We start from the raw sequence: 21525 nt of genomic DNA on the forward strand, positions 1-21525 counted from the left end.
TTCTTGGGTATTTGTCAATCTCCATGGACACAGTGATACAGTATAGTAACCTTGGTGTGGATATCGCTCTGTGTAAATAAAGTTCTGATTGGCCAATGGCTAGGCAGGAAGTATAGAGGGAACAAGAGAGAAGAGGATTCTGGGAAGTAGAAGGCTGGAGGGAGACACCACCAGCTGCTGCCATGAAAAGCAACGTGTAAAGACACTGGTAAGCCACGAGCCATGTGGCAAAGTATAGACTAACAGAAATGGGTTAATTTAAGATAGAAGAAGTAGATAACAAGAAGCCTGCCACAGCCATACAGTTTCTAAACAATGTAAGTTTCTGTGTGCTTTCTTGGTTGGGTCTGAGTGACTGTGGGACTGGAGGGTAAGAGAGATTTGTCCTGACTGGGCCAGGCAGGAAAACTCTAACTACATAACCTGATTAAGTTCAGGCTCTTCAGCATCTCTGTTTACTTGTGAATTTTTCTTGCCTACTTACTAAATACAGGAATTAGTGCAAGTGCTTGGGAATATTGCCTGGCAGTTATACTCACTTCATATTGCCATCATTATTTAATATTCTGGAATCATGATGGAATTCCACAGAAATTCCAAAGAGATTCTAATTTCTTCAAATTATATTGTCTTGGAATGGGCCTTCAGGTGCTTTCTGATCTGAGCTTTTGAACCAGTCTTCAAAATTTATAATTTATTTATGTAGAGCTATTGAATGAATAGCATGCTTTGCTGTAATCACACTTTGTTCACATCTATCAATTTCCAGAATGGGGATGTATTTCTGAATGACTTGTTGTCCACTTTTAACTGTTATCGACTACTTCCTTTCTTCTCCCACAAGAATGACTTTCTATTCCCATTGAACTGAAATGCATTAGCAAGATCTCTGCCAGGATCATCCTTCTTTCTTTATGAGAGAGATGGCTGAGTCAACATTTCTAAACTATTTGAATGATATGGTCTCTGTGTGTTCATCTCTCTTCCTAAAGATTATATATATATATATATATATATATATATATATATATATATATATATATATATATATATTTATGTAATGCCTTCATCATTAGAAAGCAATCTTCTCAAGGTTGGTAACCAGGTCTGCTTTATCTTCTCTTAGTCTTGGTATAAATTTGTACACTTTAGGTTGTATGCTACGGAAAACAGAAGCTTAAGACACTAGGGATTTACTAAAATAACCTCTCCAGGATAAACTTTGAAAAATTAGGCCAAATCCTCAGAGAATTATTATTATTCCTTTTCGCTTGAAGGGACATTAGAGGTAACTTTTTTCCAGATCATTTATTTAACAAATTAAGAAACCAAATTCCAGTGTATCACTGGTATAGAAGGTTCTAACTCCAGCCTCCTTCTGTCCAGGCGTCTGTTCATCTTTTATTTTCAGGTGAGTTCTGCTCATTATGGTGTGTGTGTGTGTGTGTGTGTGTGTGTGTGTGTGTGTGTGTGTTTAAGATTTTATAGCCATGTTATATTGAGAAATGAAACATTTAATGTAGAAGAGATTGCATAGTATAAAGGAAAAATTTCTTTCAATTTTTTAACATCCTTATTAATAAAAATTATTGTACTAAAGACAAGAGGAAAAAATAGACAATACTGAATAATTTCATATTATGTCATTTTTTTTTCTGGAATAAATTTTTTCCTGATATTACCCTTCTCCCCCCACATCATTTTGGGTAAAAGTTAATTCCTGGATTCCTGGGGTGCTGTGCGAATGTGTATGTTGACAATGTGTTTAGGATGGAGACGTTTACACGCTCGCTCTTCAGAAAGCGAAAGGGGTCAGGGTAGGGGCCTCTGGGAGCTAGGCAACTGTGAAGCCTAGGAACTAGGTTTCAATCCGGAGAGGCAGGTGGAGAGAGAAGGAGGGGTCTGTGGGCGCAGCGGAATTTCTGCGGGGCTGTCTCCGCTGGGAGGGGCCAGGCTGTCAGTGGCTGGGACATTGAGAGCCCTAGAGCTGCTTGGACAAGTGGACTACAGCACGCAGCGCCTGCCTGTTCTTCCACACATCTCTGGGGACCCCAGGAGAAGGAGTAAGACTTTCGGATATGGGTGAGTGCAGCGGCCCCCCAAGGCTCATTAGGGGCAGGGGAAGCTAGTGTTACTGAAAGTGACTGTGAACCCCTGATTGCTCCGACCCCCCCATAGGCCAGCCATTCCCTCCTGTGCATTGCTGCGGCTGCCTGGAGCCTGCCTCTGGACTTATTCTGGGAAGGGGAGAGAGGAGAGTTGGCACCTAAGGCGAGGAACGGTGCTTAGGGTGCCTGCGACTTTGGTTGGTGCACCTTGCTCTGGACATTACCTGAGTAATTTTTAAAGAGAGAGATCAGACATAGCAAGCAGATTCCAGGAGGAACAGCATCCTGACGCGTTTGATGAGGGTTTTGTGGAGCAAGTTGAAGCGAGTCATAAGTAATGAAAACTTACACAACTTCCAGCTCTTAACAGGTTTGAGACACTGCGGAAGGGCGAGATTTGGGGACAGTGTCTAGTCCCGGTGGAAACGGAACGCCCATTTCCACAGAGGTTTTTAAGTCGAGGCTTAAAGCTTCACTTTTTTTTTTTTTTTTCTGGGAAGAATCTTGGTAAATAAATGATCTAGTTGAAAGGACGCCCTGAGTGGCTCGGGTCACCTCACGGTAGCTCTTGGAGCAGTTCAGCTTCGCTCCAGTTTCTTTGGAGTTCAGCGGCTCAGGTTGGCACACTCCCAGGATTGTGGCGGGGTGCGATGGAGGTGGAAGACTGGGTGTCTGCCCTGGGGATCCAAATCCACCATCAGAAGGAAGTGCTTAAGGATGAGAAAAGTTCTTAAACCGGTGGAGAAGAAGTGGCCCACTATGTGGAGACTTGGTTGTGTTTGTTCAGCTTATGCGCAAAGTGCTCTCACGCTATTGCATTTCCACGGTTACTGATTAGTGATCCACCAGCCGCGGGGGATTTACTATGCAAACGCCACTGGACTCACTGCTTCCGGTCCAAGTCCATTAGTCGCCCCTCCCCCGCCGCTGCCTTGTCCTTTGTTGTAAGAGATTTCACCCAGAGCAAAGGAGCCCTTTGGGCTGACATGCCCTGTAGAAATTCCTAAATTCCCACAGGCTCAGTGTTAGGGGATGCTTTGACTACTAAGCAGTGGGGTTTATACACACTGGCCAACTTGGAAGAAAAGAAAACAGAAAAGGCGAAGGACATTTTTGCCTATGAATGTTAGTTGTGATCAAGATATTAATAGTCTCTTCTTGCATGACCCTGCAAGAGTCCTGGAAAGACTCATTTTTTAAAAGTTCTTTGACCAAAAGTGTTGGGAATGATTTCCAAAATGAAGTCTAACTGGAGTATTTTCATATTATAAAAGAAAAAACAAACTGCTTCCTCATTAATACATACAGAACATAGGCTTTTAAAAATACAGTTGTATTTTTGTTGTACCAGAATAACAGTTGTATGAGAATAACACCTGGGGAAGGGGTCTCTCTTGAATGAAAAGCCAAAATAATTGACTTGACTTAATTCTGTCATGGACTCTATTAAAAACATCAAGATTCTAGTATTTAGAAAGCAAGACATTATTTACCTTGATCAACTTACGCTTGAATTGTCTGGCTATCCAACATTAAGTTTTTCCATTTCAAAGTTAAATATTTCTATACTCTGTGTTTCCAAGCCATAAAGAAAATGATTGACTCTGGATTTTACTTGGATTCTTGTAGCTAAATCACTAACCAAAAGTATAGAAAGTGCTGTGGGACAAAGTTGGAGTGAGTACCTGCAATACTGCAATAATCCTGAGTTTAACCTTAGTCTTAAAACTACTGTTCTCTCAGGAATGGACCACATGTTCCTCCTGTACTTGAGATCACCTAAAACTCCTGCAGATGTCAGTTACGTACTGGGAGACAGGATAGTAGAGGAACAAGTGAGGAACTACAGGTTAGAAAAGAAAAAAACAAAGTAAGAATGCCAAACAATTAGCATATAGCTAAAGGGGGAGAGAGTCCAAAGCCAAGACTCAGAACAGAAAGGAAGAGAAAAATAACCCAGAAAAGTTAGAAGAGCCAATATAAGAAGGGTGGAAAGAAATGTGGCCAGAAACTATGTAGAAAATGTTTTATCATTGAAGCTATAGTCTTCCTCCTCCTTTCAAGTTACTTGTTAAAAACAGAAGGTCATTTCTTAAGACCTCTTTCATTTATAGGTGATAAGTTATTAGTCGGATTCAAGATTGCTAGGGTAATCAAGAAAACAGTACAGGAAACAGTACAGCAGTCCGTACCTTTCTTCTTCTGGTGCCATGATAGCTGAAAATTAAGTGGGGTGGTGATAGTGTACTCCTTTGATCCCAGCACTCAGGGGGCAGAGGCAGGCAGATCTCTGAGTTTGAGGCCAGCCTGGTGTACAGAGCGAGATCCAGGACAGCCAGGACTACACAGAGAAGACTTGTCTCTTAAAAAACCAAAGAAGAAAGAAAAAGAAAAGAAAGAAAGGTAAAGAAAGGAAAATAGTACCGTGAGAATGAACATAATCATCCGAGAACTCCATATTCTACCATTGTGGAAGAGTAAGAGTACTTGGTCAAATAGTCCGAGTAGTCTATAATCTACCATTTCTATAAAGCACATTGCCAATTCTCAAACAAAACAAAACAGCAACAACAAAAAGAAGTTCTTTGCAAAGTAGCGAAGTAGCAATTGGGGGGGCTCTATTGGGCTCTTCTTCAGCAATGTCCTTGGTCTGGGTTAGAACATTTCCTTTTTGCCTCAAACTTCTCTGGAGAAAAGTTGTAGGAAACAGTTTCTATAAAGATAATACAGGGATAAGTATTTTTTTATGCACATTAATATTTTAGCTCCAAGGTTAACTTTAACTACCATTCATGCTCTCCAACTGTGCGTTTTCAGAGTCCCATGGAGAAATAGGTCAAGGATATTTAAAATTTCTTTCCTAGGCATATTAGTCACTGCTCTGCTTAAATATGTGTGTATGTGCACATATATTTATATATATCCAATTTATGCTACTTACTATAGCAGTACTGATCTTTTTCCATTTATAAATGGTGTTGTTATTTAGTCCATTGACATATCTTATTAATGAAGCCTGTGGCACTAAACTTGATTTGGAAGAAGGTGAAGGATCTGGTAAGGGGGATGTTCTAAGTAGAATAAGGGATGCTTCTACGGCAGGAAGGAGGTAAACATGCTGTGAAGTAAAACACGAATCTGGGTCAATAAATAGATCTTAACTTTGGGAAAAAAATCCCCAAAGCAGTAAGAATTTCAAATTATACAATAGGAAATATGAAGTAAAAGAAAGTCTTTATGATAACAGTGTTTAAGGAAGATATATTGACCACAGTCCTTAAAACAAAGAGTAAATTGGAGAAAATGTGCTGAATTATTAGAGTAGTACTGAAATAATATATCCAGGCAAACCTGGTAACACTGAACATAGAGGGAAAAAGGTAAGTGTAAGATATGTCTACAAAAGAATAAATTTTCTGGGGATATGAAAGCTTCCCAATGGAGAAAATGGTAGGTTTTTTTTTTTTTTTTGATACCATACTTGAAGGATAAACTAGATGATTTATTTTCTGGTTCTCCTGGGCAACTGATGAGTTTCACTTTTAAAACATTAACCAAGAGATGATGTCTAGATGTTTAAAGTGTTTAATAAGTTTTAAACACATACTGAGGATTTAATAAGGAAAAATGAGAAGGGAAACAATCATGTAAGAGTTCCCAGTCTTTACTAAAAGATACTCCTAAAGAGGGAATTATTTATTTGAAAGAGAAAGCACAGGTAATAGTGGTTAAGGGGCAAGAGAGAAAGGATAAGTGCTGTTAAGAGGAAAATGGTGCTAGCTACCAATTACGTACTAAATGCCCTAAAATTAGAAGCTTGAAATGTGATGCTATGAACATTCAGTGACAGACCAAAAGCCATACACTTTCACAACAGAGAAAAAAAATCAGAAGAAGATATTTTTCTGCTATTCAGTTTCAAGCAAAAAATGGAGTTGGCTAGGGATATTTAAAACTGTCTAAAAATTTGGTTGAAAAAATGAGACATACTATTTTTTTGAGCTTCTAATTTTATTCCAGGGGAAAAGAGACACAGTCTAAGCAGTGATGACAGAAACAATGTTTGAAACTGGTTGCTCTTGTAAACCTTTGAAGCTCTTGTGTTTGATTGGTTGGGGGACTATAAGTTTATATAGCTCAGGTTTATTATTCCATAATAATTAGGGGGAAATCATGTGAATCTGGTAAGTTCAAACTGTTTTCTTTAAAAAGTAGAGTCTAACAGTATGATTCTAGAGTCTAGAATCTAGGTTAATAGGTAACAGTGCCAATGGATCATTGAACTCCCTAGCATGTTATTTTCCCTAGACAATTATCGTAACCAAATGACATTGTGAACCAGATATAGATAAACTAGTGCCATGACTGTCTTTTGCTATAAATCAACTATTTTCCCAACGAGTTTATTAAAGCAATTCATTACTGGAGCTGGAAAGAGGGCTCAGCAATTGAGAGCACTGGATGCTCTTCCAGGGGAAAAGGATTGAATTCCCAGCACCCACATGGCAGCTCACAACAGTCTGTAACTTCAGTTCCAAGGGGTCTGACATCCTTGCACAGACATACATGCAGGCAAAACATCAATGTACATAAAATAAAAGAAATGAATAAATTATTGAAAAAGACCAAAACCCAATTCATTGCTAACTCCCATGGCTCTATGGGCTGTTTTATATGTAGTCTTGAGTGTTTTATATGCAGTCTTGAGTTGTCACGGTATAATAACAGCTAGGTAATCAACCATCTGAAGACTTTGTCAACTTGGTGATCTGAGACAGCTCACAAATAGCTGGCTGCTGATAGCGTCTATTGATGGTGGGCTCATCTGTGGCCATCTTTGGGTTTTCCTGAAAAAAAAAAAAAAAAAAGATGGGTTCTAAGAATAGCATTCCAAAAGGAGTGTTTTAAGATACCCAGGGGCTGACCTAGCATCAAGAAAGAGTCCCAGGCATGAGTTCTGCTGCACTTTATTGACCACAAAAATCGAAAGCAGTATGACAAGGATAGGAGATCAGGCCTATCATCTTGATGTCAAGTACATGATGTCTGCAATAAGTAAAGGAGAAACTGAACAGAGCTGACTAATATATTTCATTCTTAAAATAAATGCCTCATAAATGTGCTGCATGTTATATTTACAACTGGATGCTAAGTAAATTTCTTTGAAATACATATTACAAGTGACTCTATCTTTAATTAGAAATGTAAAACCAAAGTTTTGCAGCAAATTACTGAGTGTGAAAATTGATGCTTGGGAGGAGATACTGTTGTTGAACCCTGAGATTCAACTCTACTCATAATGGTGGCAATAAAATCAGCTAGCAGCTAGTCTTTCTTATTTTCACTTAAATCTGAAATTCTTAGGATATTATAAATTAGTGTTTTGTTTATAATTTATTTAGAACAGACTTTATGTCATAAGTTCTAATGTAGATAAAACAGCAAAGATATTCACTATGTTCTTGTCATAAAAATTAAATACTGAGTGGAGCAGTTGTGGCTCACGCCTTTGATCCCCACTCTTGGGAGGCAGAGGCAGGTGAATCTCTGTGAGCTCGAGGTCAGCCTGGGCTACAGAGTGAGTTCCAGGAAAGGCACAAAGCTACACAGAGAAACCCTGTCTCAAAAAACAAAAACAAAAACAAACAAAAAAAAAACCACAAAATAAACAAAAAAATTAAATAGTCTTTGGTGATCTGTTTAGGGGCTTAATTTACTTTTCTAGAGTATATTATAAATACATTATTTTAATTGGGATTCTATATCATTATACTTCTCTTTGAAAAAGATGCCCTTTAACTATGTAAATTTCTCCTTCATAAAACTTCATCTAAATCTTCGTGTTATTTTTAACTGGCGAAGATTAGAGCTGTCACCATGGTTAAAAAGAAAAGGTCTTTTGCCCAGACAATTGAAAAACAAAGAAAACCTACTTTAAATTAGATGTCTAAATTCAAAGGCAGGATTCACTTCAGCTTAGCAGTGTAGAGATCCAAAAACATTAGATTCCTACTGTGTCTGAACTTGATTTATCTGAGGTCATTCTATGAACAACTCTTAAAAAAGAAATAGTAATTAGGGATAGATGATATGAAGCTGTATGTACTTACATACTGTACATACTTACTACTGAAATAAAACAGACAAGTATTTCTCCACCTTGAGGAATCAAGACTTTAGTTACACACACACACACACACACACACACACACACACACACACTGAATCAAGTGATAAGCAGTTAAAGAAATTATTCTTTAGTTTATTAACATATTCATTTACTACTTATTCTAGAAGATATACTTAAACTCTATTATAAAACATAGTTATCTCTTGTTATTTCTATTTTTCTTTTTGTTACAGACTCTCTAACTTTATTAGACTAACAGAGAGCCCATTAAATACTAATTCCTGGGTCAGACAGCTGAGACTCAGAATGCCCTGGCTCCCGACTTCCAACTAAGGTTTTAATGCTCAGTTCAATTAATTTTGAGTTAGGTAATGTGGGACTGTACTGAGAAATGAGATATCCAGAATGTTTCTCTTCCTCAGCAAGCTAATTGTGCTACCCATTAAAACTTTTAATCAGCTGTGCGGTGGTGGCGCACGCCTTTAATCCCAGCTCTCGGGAGGCTGAGTCAGGCGGATCTCTGTGAGTTTGAGGCCAGCCTGGGCTTCCAAGTGAATTCCAGGAAAGGTGCAAAGCTACACAAAGAAACCCTGTCTCGAAAAACCAAAAAAAACCCCAAACAACAACAACAACCCTCCCCCAAAACAAAACAAAAAAACTTTTAATCATTTTATTTTATCAAGTATATTAGTTCATAATCATCCCCACTTAAACATTTACTACCAAGGTCTTGATTTTGAGACATTCACATATCCATTTTACCACACTCTAACTGGGCAGTGAAATACAGTTATAGTTACTGCCCCTTTTTTTTCCTCATGGGAAACCTAACATGGTATTTTTCTTCTAGAATCTGCTAAATCTCTCTCCCTTGGAATTACTCGTGACTTCCAGTCTCAAGGCTTTGGTTGTTGTTTATGGTTATATGACTTCCTGTACTTTTGTGCTCAGCTGTCTGCCTCTACTTCATCCCCTCTAGTCCTTCAACATCAGTATGTTCAAAACTGAAACCACCCACCAAGGTCTAGCTCACCCTCCTCCATCCCATCATCCCGCTTCTCTCCCTCTGGTACCTAATATAAAGAGATACTTGTAGTTAAAGAGATTTGAATGCAGTGGTCAATAAATTATTAAATGCATACACATTGCTAGGAGAATGTGGTAAGACTGTGAGTCGAAAGCACAAGCACTTGGAATTTAAGTCAACATTATATCCAGCTTTTGGCTAGGTGTTGTGGCACGTGGCTTTTATCCCAGCACTGGGAAGGCAGAGGTGGGTGGATCTCTGTGAGTTTGAGGCCAGTCTGGTCTACAAAGCAAGTTACATGGTTACAAGGTTACATGGTGAAACCAAGTTTCAATAGAAACAAAATCCATCTTCTCTTCTATGAGAACTCAATGCCTGATCTCGGCATGTCTTTTTTTTGATAAGTTATTTATTAGTATATAGTTTCTCTTCTTTACTTGGTGCCATATCTGGATTTGTGTGTATGTGTGTGTGGCGGGGGGAGATGGACAGCAATTTCCAGAAAGCTGGCCAGGATATCATCGAATTAATGAATTTTTAAGTATTTATCTAATACTGCCTCCTGCCATATAGAGTAACTGAAGCATAAAGCTGAGTATTTGTGGAATGTAACACATTAAGCCTTAATAATTGTAGGGTACAGAAAAGATGGTAAAACTACTGAGTAAGTGTATCTGTCTAGAACAGGATAGGGATATGACTGGACAATACTAGAGAAAGAGCCTTGCTAATTGGTAAACAATAAAGGAAATTGAAAGGACCAACTGAAAAGAAGATTAGAGTTAGAGTGAAAAAAAAAAAAAACACTTGCAATGAGTGACCTCCAGTGTTCAGTGCAATAAAAAGAACCAAGAAAAATCAAATATAGCTATTTAAGGATTTTTTTGTTGTATTGAAAATAGATGTTTTCCTCACACACAATATCCTGCTTATGATCTTCCCTTCCCTATGATTCTCCAGTTCCTCCTCACTTCCCTCCCATCCAGACCCACAACCTTTTTCTGTCTTATTAGAAAGTGAACCAGGCTTCTACATGATAATAAAAAATTAATATGACAATATAAAACAAAAACTAACATATTGGAATAGGACAAAACAAACAAACAGGAGGAAAAGAGCCCAAGAAAAGACACAAGAAATGGAGATTGACACAGAGACCTACTCATTTGCACATACACAAGTCCCACAAAAACTCTAAACTGGTATCCATAATATAGACCACAAAGGACCTGTAGAGTAAAAAGAGAAAGAGAAAAAAATAGATATATAGATAGAATAAAATAAAACATAAGACAAAATAAAACAATTCTATGAAAAAAGAGTGAACCTTCCAAAGATGCCATTGATTCATTATCTGCTGGCCATTCACTGCTGGGCATGCAGCCTACCTTGAGAGTGGTTTATTTCCCCAGTGAGACTCCTTTGGAGGAAACCAAATTTTCATTTGCAAGTAGTTACCAATTGGAGATAGCTTCTGTGTTAGGGATGGGGTCTTGTATGCATTTCTGCTTCAGCTCTAGGACTCAGTCTGGTGCAGACCTGTGTAGTCCCTTTGCATGCTTCCACAGTCTCTGTGAGTTCATATGTATGTAGATTCCTGTTGATTTAGAGGGTCTTATTTCCTTGCATTTCCCCTACTTCCTCTGGTTCTTACACTCTTTCTGCCTCCTCTTCTACAGAGTTCCCTGAACCCTGAGGGGAGAGATTTGATGGAGACATCCCGTTTAGGGATGAGTGTTCCAAGGCCTCTCACTCTCTGCATGTTGTCTGGCTATGGCTCTCTATTTGTTCTCATCTGCTGAAGGAGGAAGCATCTCTGATGATGCTGAGCAAGGCACTGATCTATGAGTATAGCAGAATATCATTAGGAGTCATTTTATTGCTACATTCTTTTAGTAGAACTGAAGTATTGGCTTCTACCCTAGTTCTCTGGACTATCTAGTCTCAGGTTCTTAGTCATCCCAAGAAGTGTCAGTTATGAGTTACATCTTGTGGAGTGGATATTAAGTCAAATCAGATCATAGTTGGTTACTTCCACAAGCTTTGTACCACAATTGCACCAGCATATTTTGCAGTCAGGACACCACTGTAGATCAAAAGGTTTGTGCCCAGTTTGGTGTTTATGTTTCTTCTTTGGTAGCACTCATAGTTCCTTCCTTTACCAAAGATGCTTGAGCATAGAGGTGAAGGCTCTATGTAGGTACCACCTCGACTTCACCACTCAACGATTTGTGTTGGTGTTGTCTTCAACAACAGGGCCTTGCCATCAATTTGTGGAGAGAATCCTAAAGTTTTGGCAGCAACCTGGGTTACTTGGGGATTCCCATGGGAACTCTTTGGGCAACAATTCAATTACATGTAACTTATTCCCAGAACTGGAAGTTTCATTGGGTGACAAGTGATGTCCAGCTGGGGATATCTCTACCCCATTATTTGGTGATTTCATTTATATCACCTTCTTATACGTGTATATTTTAGTACATTTCTATTGAGATGGGTTTTCATACAACCCCTTAAATGGCCCTTAATTTTAGGAGTCTCTCCCTATTTTTCCCTCCTCTTCTTCTCTTTCTTCTCCTTCCCCACTTGGTCCTCCTATTCCATCCCTCCTCTTATCCATCCATAACTTTCTGTTCTGCTTCCCTTTCCTAGGGAGATCTATTGGTCCATCCTAGTCCCTTACTCTATCTCTAATCACTGTGGTTCTATGAGTTATAGCTTGGTTATCATTGACTTAGCAGTGAATATCAACAGCTAAGCTATTGCATGTCATATTTGTCTTTTTTGGGGGCTGGATTACCTTACTCAGGGTGATTTTTTACAGTTCCATCCATTTACCTGCAAATTTCATTTTTTAATGGCTGAGTAATATTTCATTGTGTAAATGTGCTACATTTCCATTATCCATTCTTCTGATGAGGGCCATCAAGGTTTTTCCCCAATGTCTGACTATTATGAATACAGCGGTTGAGCAAGTGTCTCTGTGTCAGCAAAAAGCATCTTTTATGGATTTTTAAAAAATTTACATAATCCGAATGAATTTCAGGTCCCTTTAATAAAAGGATAGAGAGAGAAGTTTTCTCTTATAGACAAGATTTGAAGGATTGGCAGAGAGAGGAATAGCTGAGGGGAACCATGGGAAAGAGAGAAAGAAAGAAGAGTAAAAGGAGAGAGGAAGAGCTCATGAAGGCAGAGAAAGAGAGAAGGAGGGAAGAAATGAGTAGGAAGGGATCCAGGATTGAAGGAAAACCTAATAGATAGGAAAGACAATTAGACATCGCTTCAGGATTAAGAAAAAGGGAGGGGATGCTGGATGTGTGCCTCAGTGGGTAGAACACTTACTTAGTATGAGTAAGGTCCTGGTATAACCATAGCATCACAAATCAAATGAATAGTGAGGCCAATAATTAATAATAAAAATAACAGTAACAGCAATAATAAAGCAATAAGAAAGAATGAACTAGGAGAGGAGCATGAGTTGTTAGTGACACAAGATAGCAGAACCTTGTTTACAATGGTAAAACCTTGTTTACATCTAGGGCTTTTTGTTGTTGTTTTGCTTTGTTAAGACAGCATCTCACAATATAGTTCTGGGTATCCCGGAATTCACTGTGTGTGATACTAAGCTGGCCTCAAATTCACAGAGATCCACCTGCCTTTGCCTTCCAAGGGCAGATTTTAAAGGTGTGTGCCACCTTGCCAGGCTCTTTAAGTCTAGTTTTTACGGTAAGAATAAATTTGATGGCATCTGAGGACTTTTTAAAAATTAATTAATTAATTTTTCCCAGCCCAATCACTTTCCCCTCCCTCCCTCCTCTCCTTCAAGTCCCTCTCTCCCAACAACCAGCTCCTTCTCAGCCAGCCCACTCCTTCCTTCTCTTCAGAGAAGGGCAGGACTCCCATGTATGTCAGCCAGCCATGGCATATCAAATTGCAGTAAGACTAGGTAGGCCCTTCTTCCCCTATTAAGTCTGGACAAGGCAACCCAGTAGGAAGGATGGGTCCCAAAAGTAGTCAACAGAGTCAGAGGCAGCCCCAGCTCCCTCTGTTAGGAGTCTCACAAGAAGACCAAACTATACAAAGATAACATATGTGCAGATGGCCTAGGTCAGGCCCACACAAGTTCTCTGGTTCAATCTCTGTGTGGCCCTGTGAAGCCAAGTTAGTTGATTCTGTGGGTTTTCTTGTAGTGTCCATGACCCCTCTGGCTCTTTCTCCCCCTCTTCCACAGGATTCCCACAGATCTGCCTAATGTTTGATGTGGGTCTCTGCATCTGTTTCCATCAGTTGCTAGGTGAAACCTCTCTGGTCATCTCAGGATTTTTTTAAATGCACTAATAACACCTATCTTAATTACTTGTGTTGTATTTATTATTGTTGTTTTCATTTAGAGGTACCATGCATTTATTAGCAAGGGTAAGTAGAAAATTACTTAATCTAAAATCAAGCTACTAAGTGAATCAAAAGAGATTAAACTTCTCTTGGTTAAATCCTCATCAGAGAAATGTCAGGAGGTAATCATTCATATCTCTTAACTCTGATAATGTTAATCTACGTTACTGAGGCTGATGGTTATAAGTTCAGGACTTATAATAAGAAGCCCATAGATTCTAGTCAGCTCTGAACCATTGCAAATTAATAACTAAGATAGAAATAAATCAAGACCACATCCAATGATGCTTCTTTTACAGCAAAGTGTCTTATTCCAACACAGAGATCTTTGATTGTTAGAAATTTCTGTGTGGTTTCCATCCTGATCCTCTAACAAGTAGCAGGCCTAAGACTTCAGTACAAGACTTGTTATTTTTCTTTTATGCTTCCTTAGATTTCCTTTGTCCATATCAAGTGAGGATTAAATAAAAATAAAACTGAAAGTAACAAAATACCAAATCTAGGAATTAACAGAGGCATCAGTAGTTTTATGTACTCAATGCTTACTTTAGCTCATTGTTAATTTTTGTATAGTAATAATATCTTATTATTTATTGATATGTGACATAGTAAGTTGCTATATTTACTTTTATTTTAAAAATTGTTTCTCTCTCTCTTTCTCTCTCTCTGTGTGTGTGTGTGTGTGTGTGTGTGTGTGTGTGTGTGTGTGTGTGTGTGTGATGTATGTGTCTAGAGGGTACACATATCAAAGTGTACATGTGGAGGGCAGAATACTTTGTGGAATCAGTCCTCTCCTTTCATCTTTACATGTGGATTCTAGCTATCATCAAATTCAAGTCATCAGGTTTTTGCAGCAGCATCTTTACCTCGTGAGCTTTTTTTGCTGGCCTGGTTGAGATTTTAATGCGTAAATTTGTATTTATTTATTTATTTATTTATTTATTATTTTAAATTTATTATATTTGTGTTTTAATTTTACACATCAGTCATGGGTTCCCCTGTCCTCCCCCCTCCCGCCCCAGCCCCCATCTTCCACCCATCCCCTCCCCTCCATTCCCATCTCCTCCAGGGCCAAGACACCCCTGGGGATTCATTTAAACCTGGTGGATTCAGTACAGGCAGGTCCAGTCCACTCCTTCCAGGCTGAGCAAAGTGTCCCTGTGTAAGCCCAAGGTTCCAAAGAGCCAGCTCATGCACTAAGGACAGGTCTGGGTCCCACTGCCTGGGTGCCTCCCAAACAGTTCAAGCTATTCAATTGTCTCACTTATCCAGAGGTCCTGCTCCAGTTGGGGGCTCCATAGCCTTTGGTTCATAATTCATGTGCTTCCATTTGTTTGGCTATTTGTCCCTGTGCTTTTCCAATCTTGGTCTCAACAATTCATACTCTTACAGTCCCTCCTCTTTCTCGACAATTGGACCCCTGGAGCTCCTTCTGGGGCCTGGCAGAGGATCTCTGCACCCACTTCCATCAGTTATTGGATGAGAGTTCCAGCACGACCTTGAGGGTGTTTGGCTATCTGATCACCAGACTAGGTCAGTTCAGGCTTTCTCTCAACCATTGCCAGCAGTCTACAGAGGATGTATCATTGTGGATTTTTTGGGACCTCTCTAGCACTCTGCCTCTTCCTGTTCTCATGTGGTCATCATTTATCATGGTCTGTTATTCCTTGTTCTCCCTTTCTGTTCTTGATCCAGCTGAGATCTCCTGCTCCCCTAAGCTTTCTTTCCTTTCGAAACTTGCCCTTCATTACTCCCACTGTCGTCCAGGTTGTTCATGTAGATCTCATCCATTTCTCTGTCATTGGGCGAACCCTGTGTTTTTCCTAGGGTCCCGTTGTCTAGGTAGCCTTCTTGGAGTTGTGTAGCAGTCTAGTCATCTTTGTTTTGCATCTATGAGTGAGTACATACTATGTTCATCCTTCTGAGTCTGGGTTACCTCACTCAGGACGATTTTTTCTAGATCCATCCATTTGCCTGCAAACCTCATGATGGTCATTGTTTTTCTCTGTTGAGTAGTACTCTATTGTGTATATGTGCCATATTTTCTTTATCCATTCTTCAGTTGAAGGGCATCTAGTTTGTTTCCAGGTTCTGGCTATTACAAACAATGCTGATATGAACAAAGGTGAGCAAATGCCCTTGTGGTATGATTGAGTATAACATCTTAAAATTTGGAAACACATTGCTATTGATGTGTGGGGAATTTGAACATTTTATTTTGTTTATTTGATTTACATTATATATATATATATATATTATATATATATATATAATCACAAGATAGGAACCCTTGTCATATGGCAATTATGATGTCATAGGAATCATTTTGCAATCCTATAAATAATGTTTTAGCCACTGATAATGTTCTCTGCTGATAATGTCAAAATGTGGTCAAATCCCAATATTTAGGTTCTCAGCAAAGATATCATTTTGTTATTATTTAAATATCAAAGTCCAGAGAAAAGAATGCTATCAGATAAATTAAACATCAGTGCTGATTTACTCCTTTTGGGTATAATATTTTGTGTTTGTTCTTCTTTTTAATAAAGAAAATGCTAAATTTCAAAAGTTCTAAGTTAAGTTTTGGAGTTAAGTTTTCAAAAGAATTGTGAAGGCACATTTCATTGTGTAGACAGTTTCCATTGAAATAAACCTACTCTGTACTCTAGTCTCTCTTTGAAAGGACAACAAACATTGGAGACTTGAGGAGTTCTCTGCGTTCCTTTTTTGTTATTATTACTATGCTAAGTGGTACAGAAAGAACAAATAACTATGTACTTCATATGCACAGGATGTATGCCAGGGTTACCTGCCACTGCCATCCTTCTAACATTATTCCTTACTACAGAAAGATCTAAAGAAAAAAGATTTTGTTAATTGTATGTCAGGAAATTTAATGTGAAGTCTCAGGACAGAAAATATCAGAATGGTTTGTACCTAGCTAGTTCTTAAGTTATACAAATGGCAGAAATCACTGGGAAAAGTTAGTCTTAATTTCATTTCTTTTGTGACAGCTTCCTTAATTGATATCTATTTACCAAATGCAATAAATATATCTTAGTTCAAATAAGATGAGATATTAAGTAATATTCATTGTAAAAAAGTCAAAAAACTTAAAATGTCAGTTTCAATTCACATGTCTCATTAGGTGTATAATATGAGGTACCCATGGTAGAGGAATATTCCTCCCAGCAAAAAAGCAGCCCTTTGGATTTATTTTAGTTGATTTGACTGAAAAGGAAACAGGTACCTCCAAGAGTGAACCACCTGCTCACTTTGGTTGGTAAACAGAATGACAGAATGAAAGGCATAGAGTAAGAATAATTTCCGTTTTGAAAGCACTTCTGTTTAATGAGATTTAAAAAAAAAAAGCACTCGCATACAGGAAACCACATGATTATTCTGAAGATTAGCTGCAGATACACAGAATAGTATAATTGTTTATTTAGAATACTGGCCAAGAGTGGAAGAGAGCTCTAGAGGTTATAGTCACGATGAGTTTATGAAAGAGTACCTTGAAGAGAAATGAGGTAGCTTGTGACTTTGTCCGGAGGTGGGCTGGTAGTGATGTGGGAATAGTCTGTGAAGAGCAGCAAAGCAGCCTTGGGTGTGGGGTGTGCATGCTCCGGGACACATCGTCATTTGCTTTCACTCCAGCCTTTACCCAAAGGGTACTAAGTTTTCTCTACTGAATTTCCCATCCTCTGGAAAGGTATGCAGGACCACACCCTAGCCAGAATTTTATAAACAAAGTAAAAAGTGCCCCGGGAGTGAGCCAAACAGGGGTTCAACTAAACAGCAGTGTCTTATCCTTCCTGTTCCCTCACCCTGTCTCTCCAAGTCTAGACCTTCCCTCATCTTCACGGGCATACTAACAGACCTCCTGTAGCCTGTCCAGTATTTTTATCCTGTCCAGATTATATGATCAACACACAGCCTTTTAAAGTTATCATTAATTCTTAAAGTTAGTAGATAAAATAATGTGTTTCATTATAGCCTTTTAACACATGTATGTCAATTGCATTAGTTCTTATTTTTCCCCTTCCTCCCAAGACCCCATCCCTCCCCTCACCCATCCCTTCTCCCCCCACTTGCTTATTTCTTCCCCCCTTCAATTACCTCCCTATGATTGCTGTCATAATCATGCCATTGTAGCATTGCTGGGAGATAGTGATCCCATCAGATCTGGTTCCAAATATAATAACACAATAGATATTAGAAATAATAAAACCCCAAACATTCTTTTATTGAGTAGAATAAGACATGGATGGAAAAACATCGATAAAGTTGGCATTCCAATGAGAAAGCGGAAGGAATGAGCAAGTCTAAGCACCAACTGAAAATACTCACAATTCTGTTAATTACCAATTAGTTAAGCCCTCTATGGCATCCCTACAATTAAAGAGGAGAACAATTTGGAATACTTTCTGTTGGCCTCATTGTTCAAAGTTGCTGTGTTCATCTGTATATAGACATTCCATGACATCCAGCCACCTTACACGGTCGTCCATGGAGGATGTATCAGATAATGGTCTTTATAGAAGACAGAATCATTTATTAAGACTGTGCTGCCAGGTTGAATCCATATATACATGGGACTTCCAAACAAGTTTTAAAGTCTAACAAAATCACTACCATGACCCAATAAAAAAATTAGAACATCTGATCTGGATATGAATATATCTAATTATAAATTAATTTATCCTATTTAAAATTAAGTGTTAAGTATAACTTAATAAAATATTGTAATGATTAAAATAAATTTAAAAATTTAAAATTTCAATGTTTTGGTTATACATAAATGTGGCATAGTGCAGTGTCCTTATGTACAGCCAATCAACAGATTGTTCACCACTGAGTGTTGTAAAAAGATCATCCTATTCCATCCTGCTTAGTAGTTCAATTCATGTGTGATTGACTTGACACAAAGGGGAAAGAGGGAGATTCCCTTTTCATTACTTAAATTTCAAAGTCTTACCTTTGGGTCTCTAGAATCCTGGAATCTTCTTCCATTCACTTTTCTTTTTTTCTTATTTCCCCTTTCCTGGGCTTTTCTTGGCTTTTAGATTCAAACAGTGCATTCTTGAAGAAGGCTATAATCCTTGGAGTTGAAAAGCTCATTCAGTGCTCTCCTATCATCCATATTAGGTACTGATTCAAAACAGCATTATTAAAGCAAAACATGGCACAACATAATTAGAATAATGCATTCTGAATAGGTAATTAAAAACTAATTGGATATTTGTAATTATGCTTCTTTTGCTTGTCCCTGATGCTTTCCTCAGTTAATATGTGATGCTATGTGCAGATGAAATCCAAAAGTGATATATACAGGGTGTATCTTGCTACCAGGACACAGGACTTTTCTGTGTGATCTTCCTTTTCCTGCAAGGACTACAGAATTGAAGTACAAGTGGCTTTTTGTTTTCCTCAAGTTGAGTCCTTCTGTTTTCTTTGTTACTGGCTTCCATCCTCTGTCCCAGTGGCTGTAGTTCACTGTTTATTTATTGGCTGTTTAGTATGGAAAAGCATCTAGTCTTTCAGCATTGACAACAAATCAGAGCAATGAGTCTGCCCATCACGCTACACTGGGTATCATCTTTGCCTGTTAGGCTCTTGGCAGGTTTTTTATTATACTTGACTGTCCTCAAAGTTTGGGAAATCTGACTGTGGGTTGTTATTTTCCAATTCTTAATAACACTTGCCAAATCTTTTGTCCTGCGCCTTTATACTCATGACAGCTTCTAGGTCAAATTTTAGTTTTGATCACTGAATCTTTAGAAGGAAAGCTAAGGAACTGACATAGCCTGCTCCTTTTCGGTGTTGGCAATGGATGCTGATTAGCTGTGGGCTAGTTGTTGAAGTCATAGCAACAAGTCCCACTTGCTATCTTTTAGGCATCTCAATTAAGTTTCTTTGGTCTTTGGAAATACAACTACAAAAAAGTTTCATCTCCTGGAGAAAATGAGTATGTTCAGGACAACAACTTCACGGAGTTAATTAAGAATTCTTTTATAAGGTTCATTTATGAACTGGTAAGCAAGGAATTATTTGGGCTCCTTGATTTTCTTTTTATTTCCAGTTTTTAATAATAGGCTTTGGGTGGACTTAATCTTTTAATTTTAAACTGACTATTTGCCAAGATTCTGGGTGCGATTGCTGAGGCTACCAAGCTAAGTATATGCATCAATAACTAGAGGAAGAACACTAGATTTGCTCACAGAGGCAACAAATACCAAATTGTATTTTTGAGACACAAAACAAATTTAGGAAGACCTCTTATTTTCATAATAAAACTGGATTAAACTAGATTTTTCTTTTTCTTCTTTCTTTCTCTCTTTCTCTCTTTCTTTCTTTCTTTCTTTCTTTCTCTCTCTCTCTCTCTCTCTCTCTCTCTCTCTCTCTCTCTCTCTTTCTTCCTTCCTTTTTTTGAGACAGGGTTTCTCTTTGAAGCAGTCCTGATTGTTCTGGAACTCACTCGGTAAACCAGGCTGGCCTTGAATTCACAGAGATCTACCTGCCTCTGCTTCCTGAGTGCTGGGATTAAAGACATGCATTACCACTGCCCATCTAAACTAGATTTTTTTTTATCTTGCTAAAAATGACAAATAATTGTAGTTCTTGAGTACATGGAAACTCTTTTTATGTCATAGAACCATAAAGTTCAGACTTTTCTTCCAGAGAGTAATGGATAAACAAGGTTATATTATCTTTCTTTATCAAGCAATTAAAAATATTTTATGTCTAATTCATTATTTCTTAGCCAATGAACAATTTAACCTTCCTCAGCAAATGTACTTCATATTGGTTACACATGTTTGTGAATATGTGTTGGTGATATGAATGTATATGTATATATGCATATATACATCATATGTATGAGAACACAGGCACATTCATATCAGTAGATGTGTGTGAAGGTTGGAGGAGAATCATAACCTTCCACTTTGTTTGAAACACGTTTTTTGTTGTTGTTGATTGATGTGTACACTAAGTTCACTGGCCTACAACACTCATAGGATTCTCCTGTCTTTACCTCTCCTTTCCCTGTAGTAGCGTTGGAATCACTGGAAGAACAGTATGTGTTGTAGAATATTACTTTAAGATGTATTACATTTGTCTATGCTATGGAACATTTGTTTAATGATGCAAAGATGTGTTGCATTCTTTTTGTTTGCTTCTTCGTTTTTTGAGACAGGGTTTCTTTGTGTAGTTTTGGATCTCGCTCTGTAGACCAGGCTGGCCTCAAACTCACAGAGATCCACCTGGCTCTGCCTCCGGAGTGCTGGGATTAAAGGTGTGAGCCATCGCCGCTCGGATGTATTGCATTCTTTTATGTTGCATTTGTTTAACTCTGGGAAGCTGTGTTACTTTGCCTATCTAAAATACCTGATTGGTCCAATGAAGATCTGCACGGCCAATAGCTAGGGAGGAGAAAGGATTGGTGGAGCTGGCAGGCAGAGAGAATAAATAGGAGGAGAAATCTGGGAAAAGAGAGATAAAGGAGCTAGAAAAGAAGGATCAAGAAAATAAGGAGAAGAGGATGCTAGAGGCCAGCCACCGAGCTACACAGCCACACAGCCAGCCATGGAGTAAGAGTGAACACAAGTACACAGAAGTAAGAAAAGCAGAAAGCCCAGAGACAAATGGTAATTGGAATAATTTAAGTTAAGAAAACCTGGCTAGAAACAAGCTAAGCTAAGGTCGGGCATTCATAAGTAAGAATAAGACTCCATATTCGATTTATTTGGGATCTGGGTGGTGGGTCCCCAAAAGAGGCAAAGAGTAAAAAAAAAAAAAATCAATTACAGGTATGTGCTACCTGCCTTGACTTTACTAGCCCTGGTATTTGGCTAGGTTTCCAGTAC

At 38.4% G+C, this 21525-nt stretch overlaps 1 protein-coding gene across 1 annotated transcript in view; it reads left to right on the forward strand.

Annotated features, from left to right (window-relative positions):
- Positions 1-1872: 1872 nt before the first annotated feature.
- Gpm6a (glycoprotein M6A) overlaps positions 1873-21525 on the forward strand; it is a 273902-nt gene continuing 254249 nt past the window's right edge. The window contains exon 1 of the mRNA XM_036209412.1: positions 1873-2082. Within this exon, the coding sequence (XP_036065305.1) occupies positions 2079-2082 (4 nt within the window). The 5' untranslated portion in view covers positions 1873-2078. The remainder of the gene's footprint in view (positions 2083-21525) is intronic.

Source organism: Onychomys torridus, chromosome 17, assembly GCF_903995425.1.
Source record: "Onychomys torridus chromosome 17, mOncTor1.1, whole genome shotgun sequence".
NCBI classification, from domain to species: Eukaryota; Metazoa; Chordata; class Mammalia; order Rodentia; family Cricetidae; genus Onychomys; species Onychomys torridus.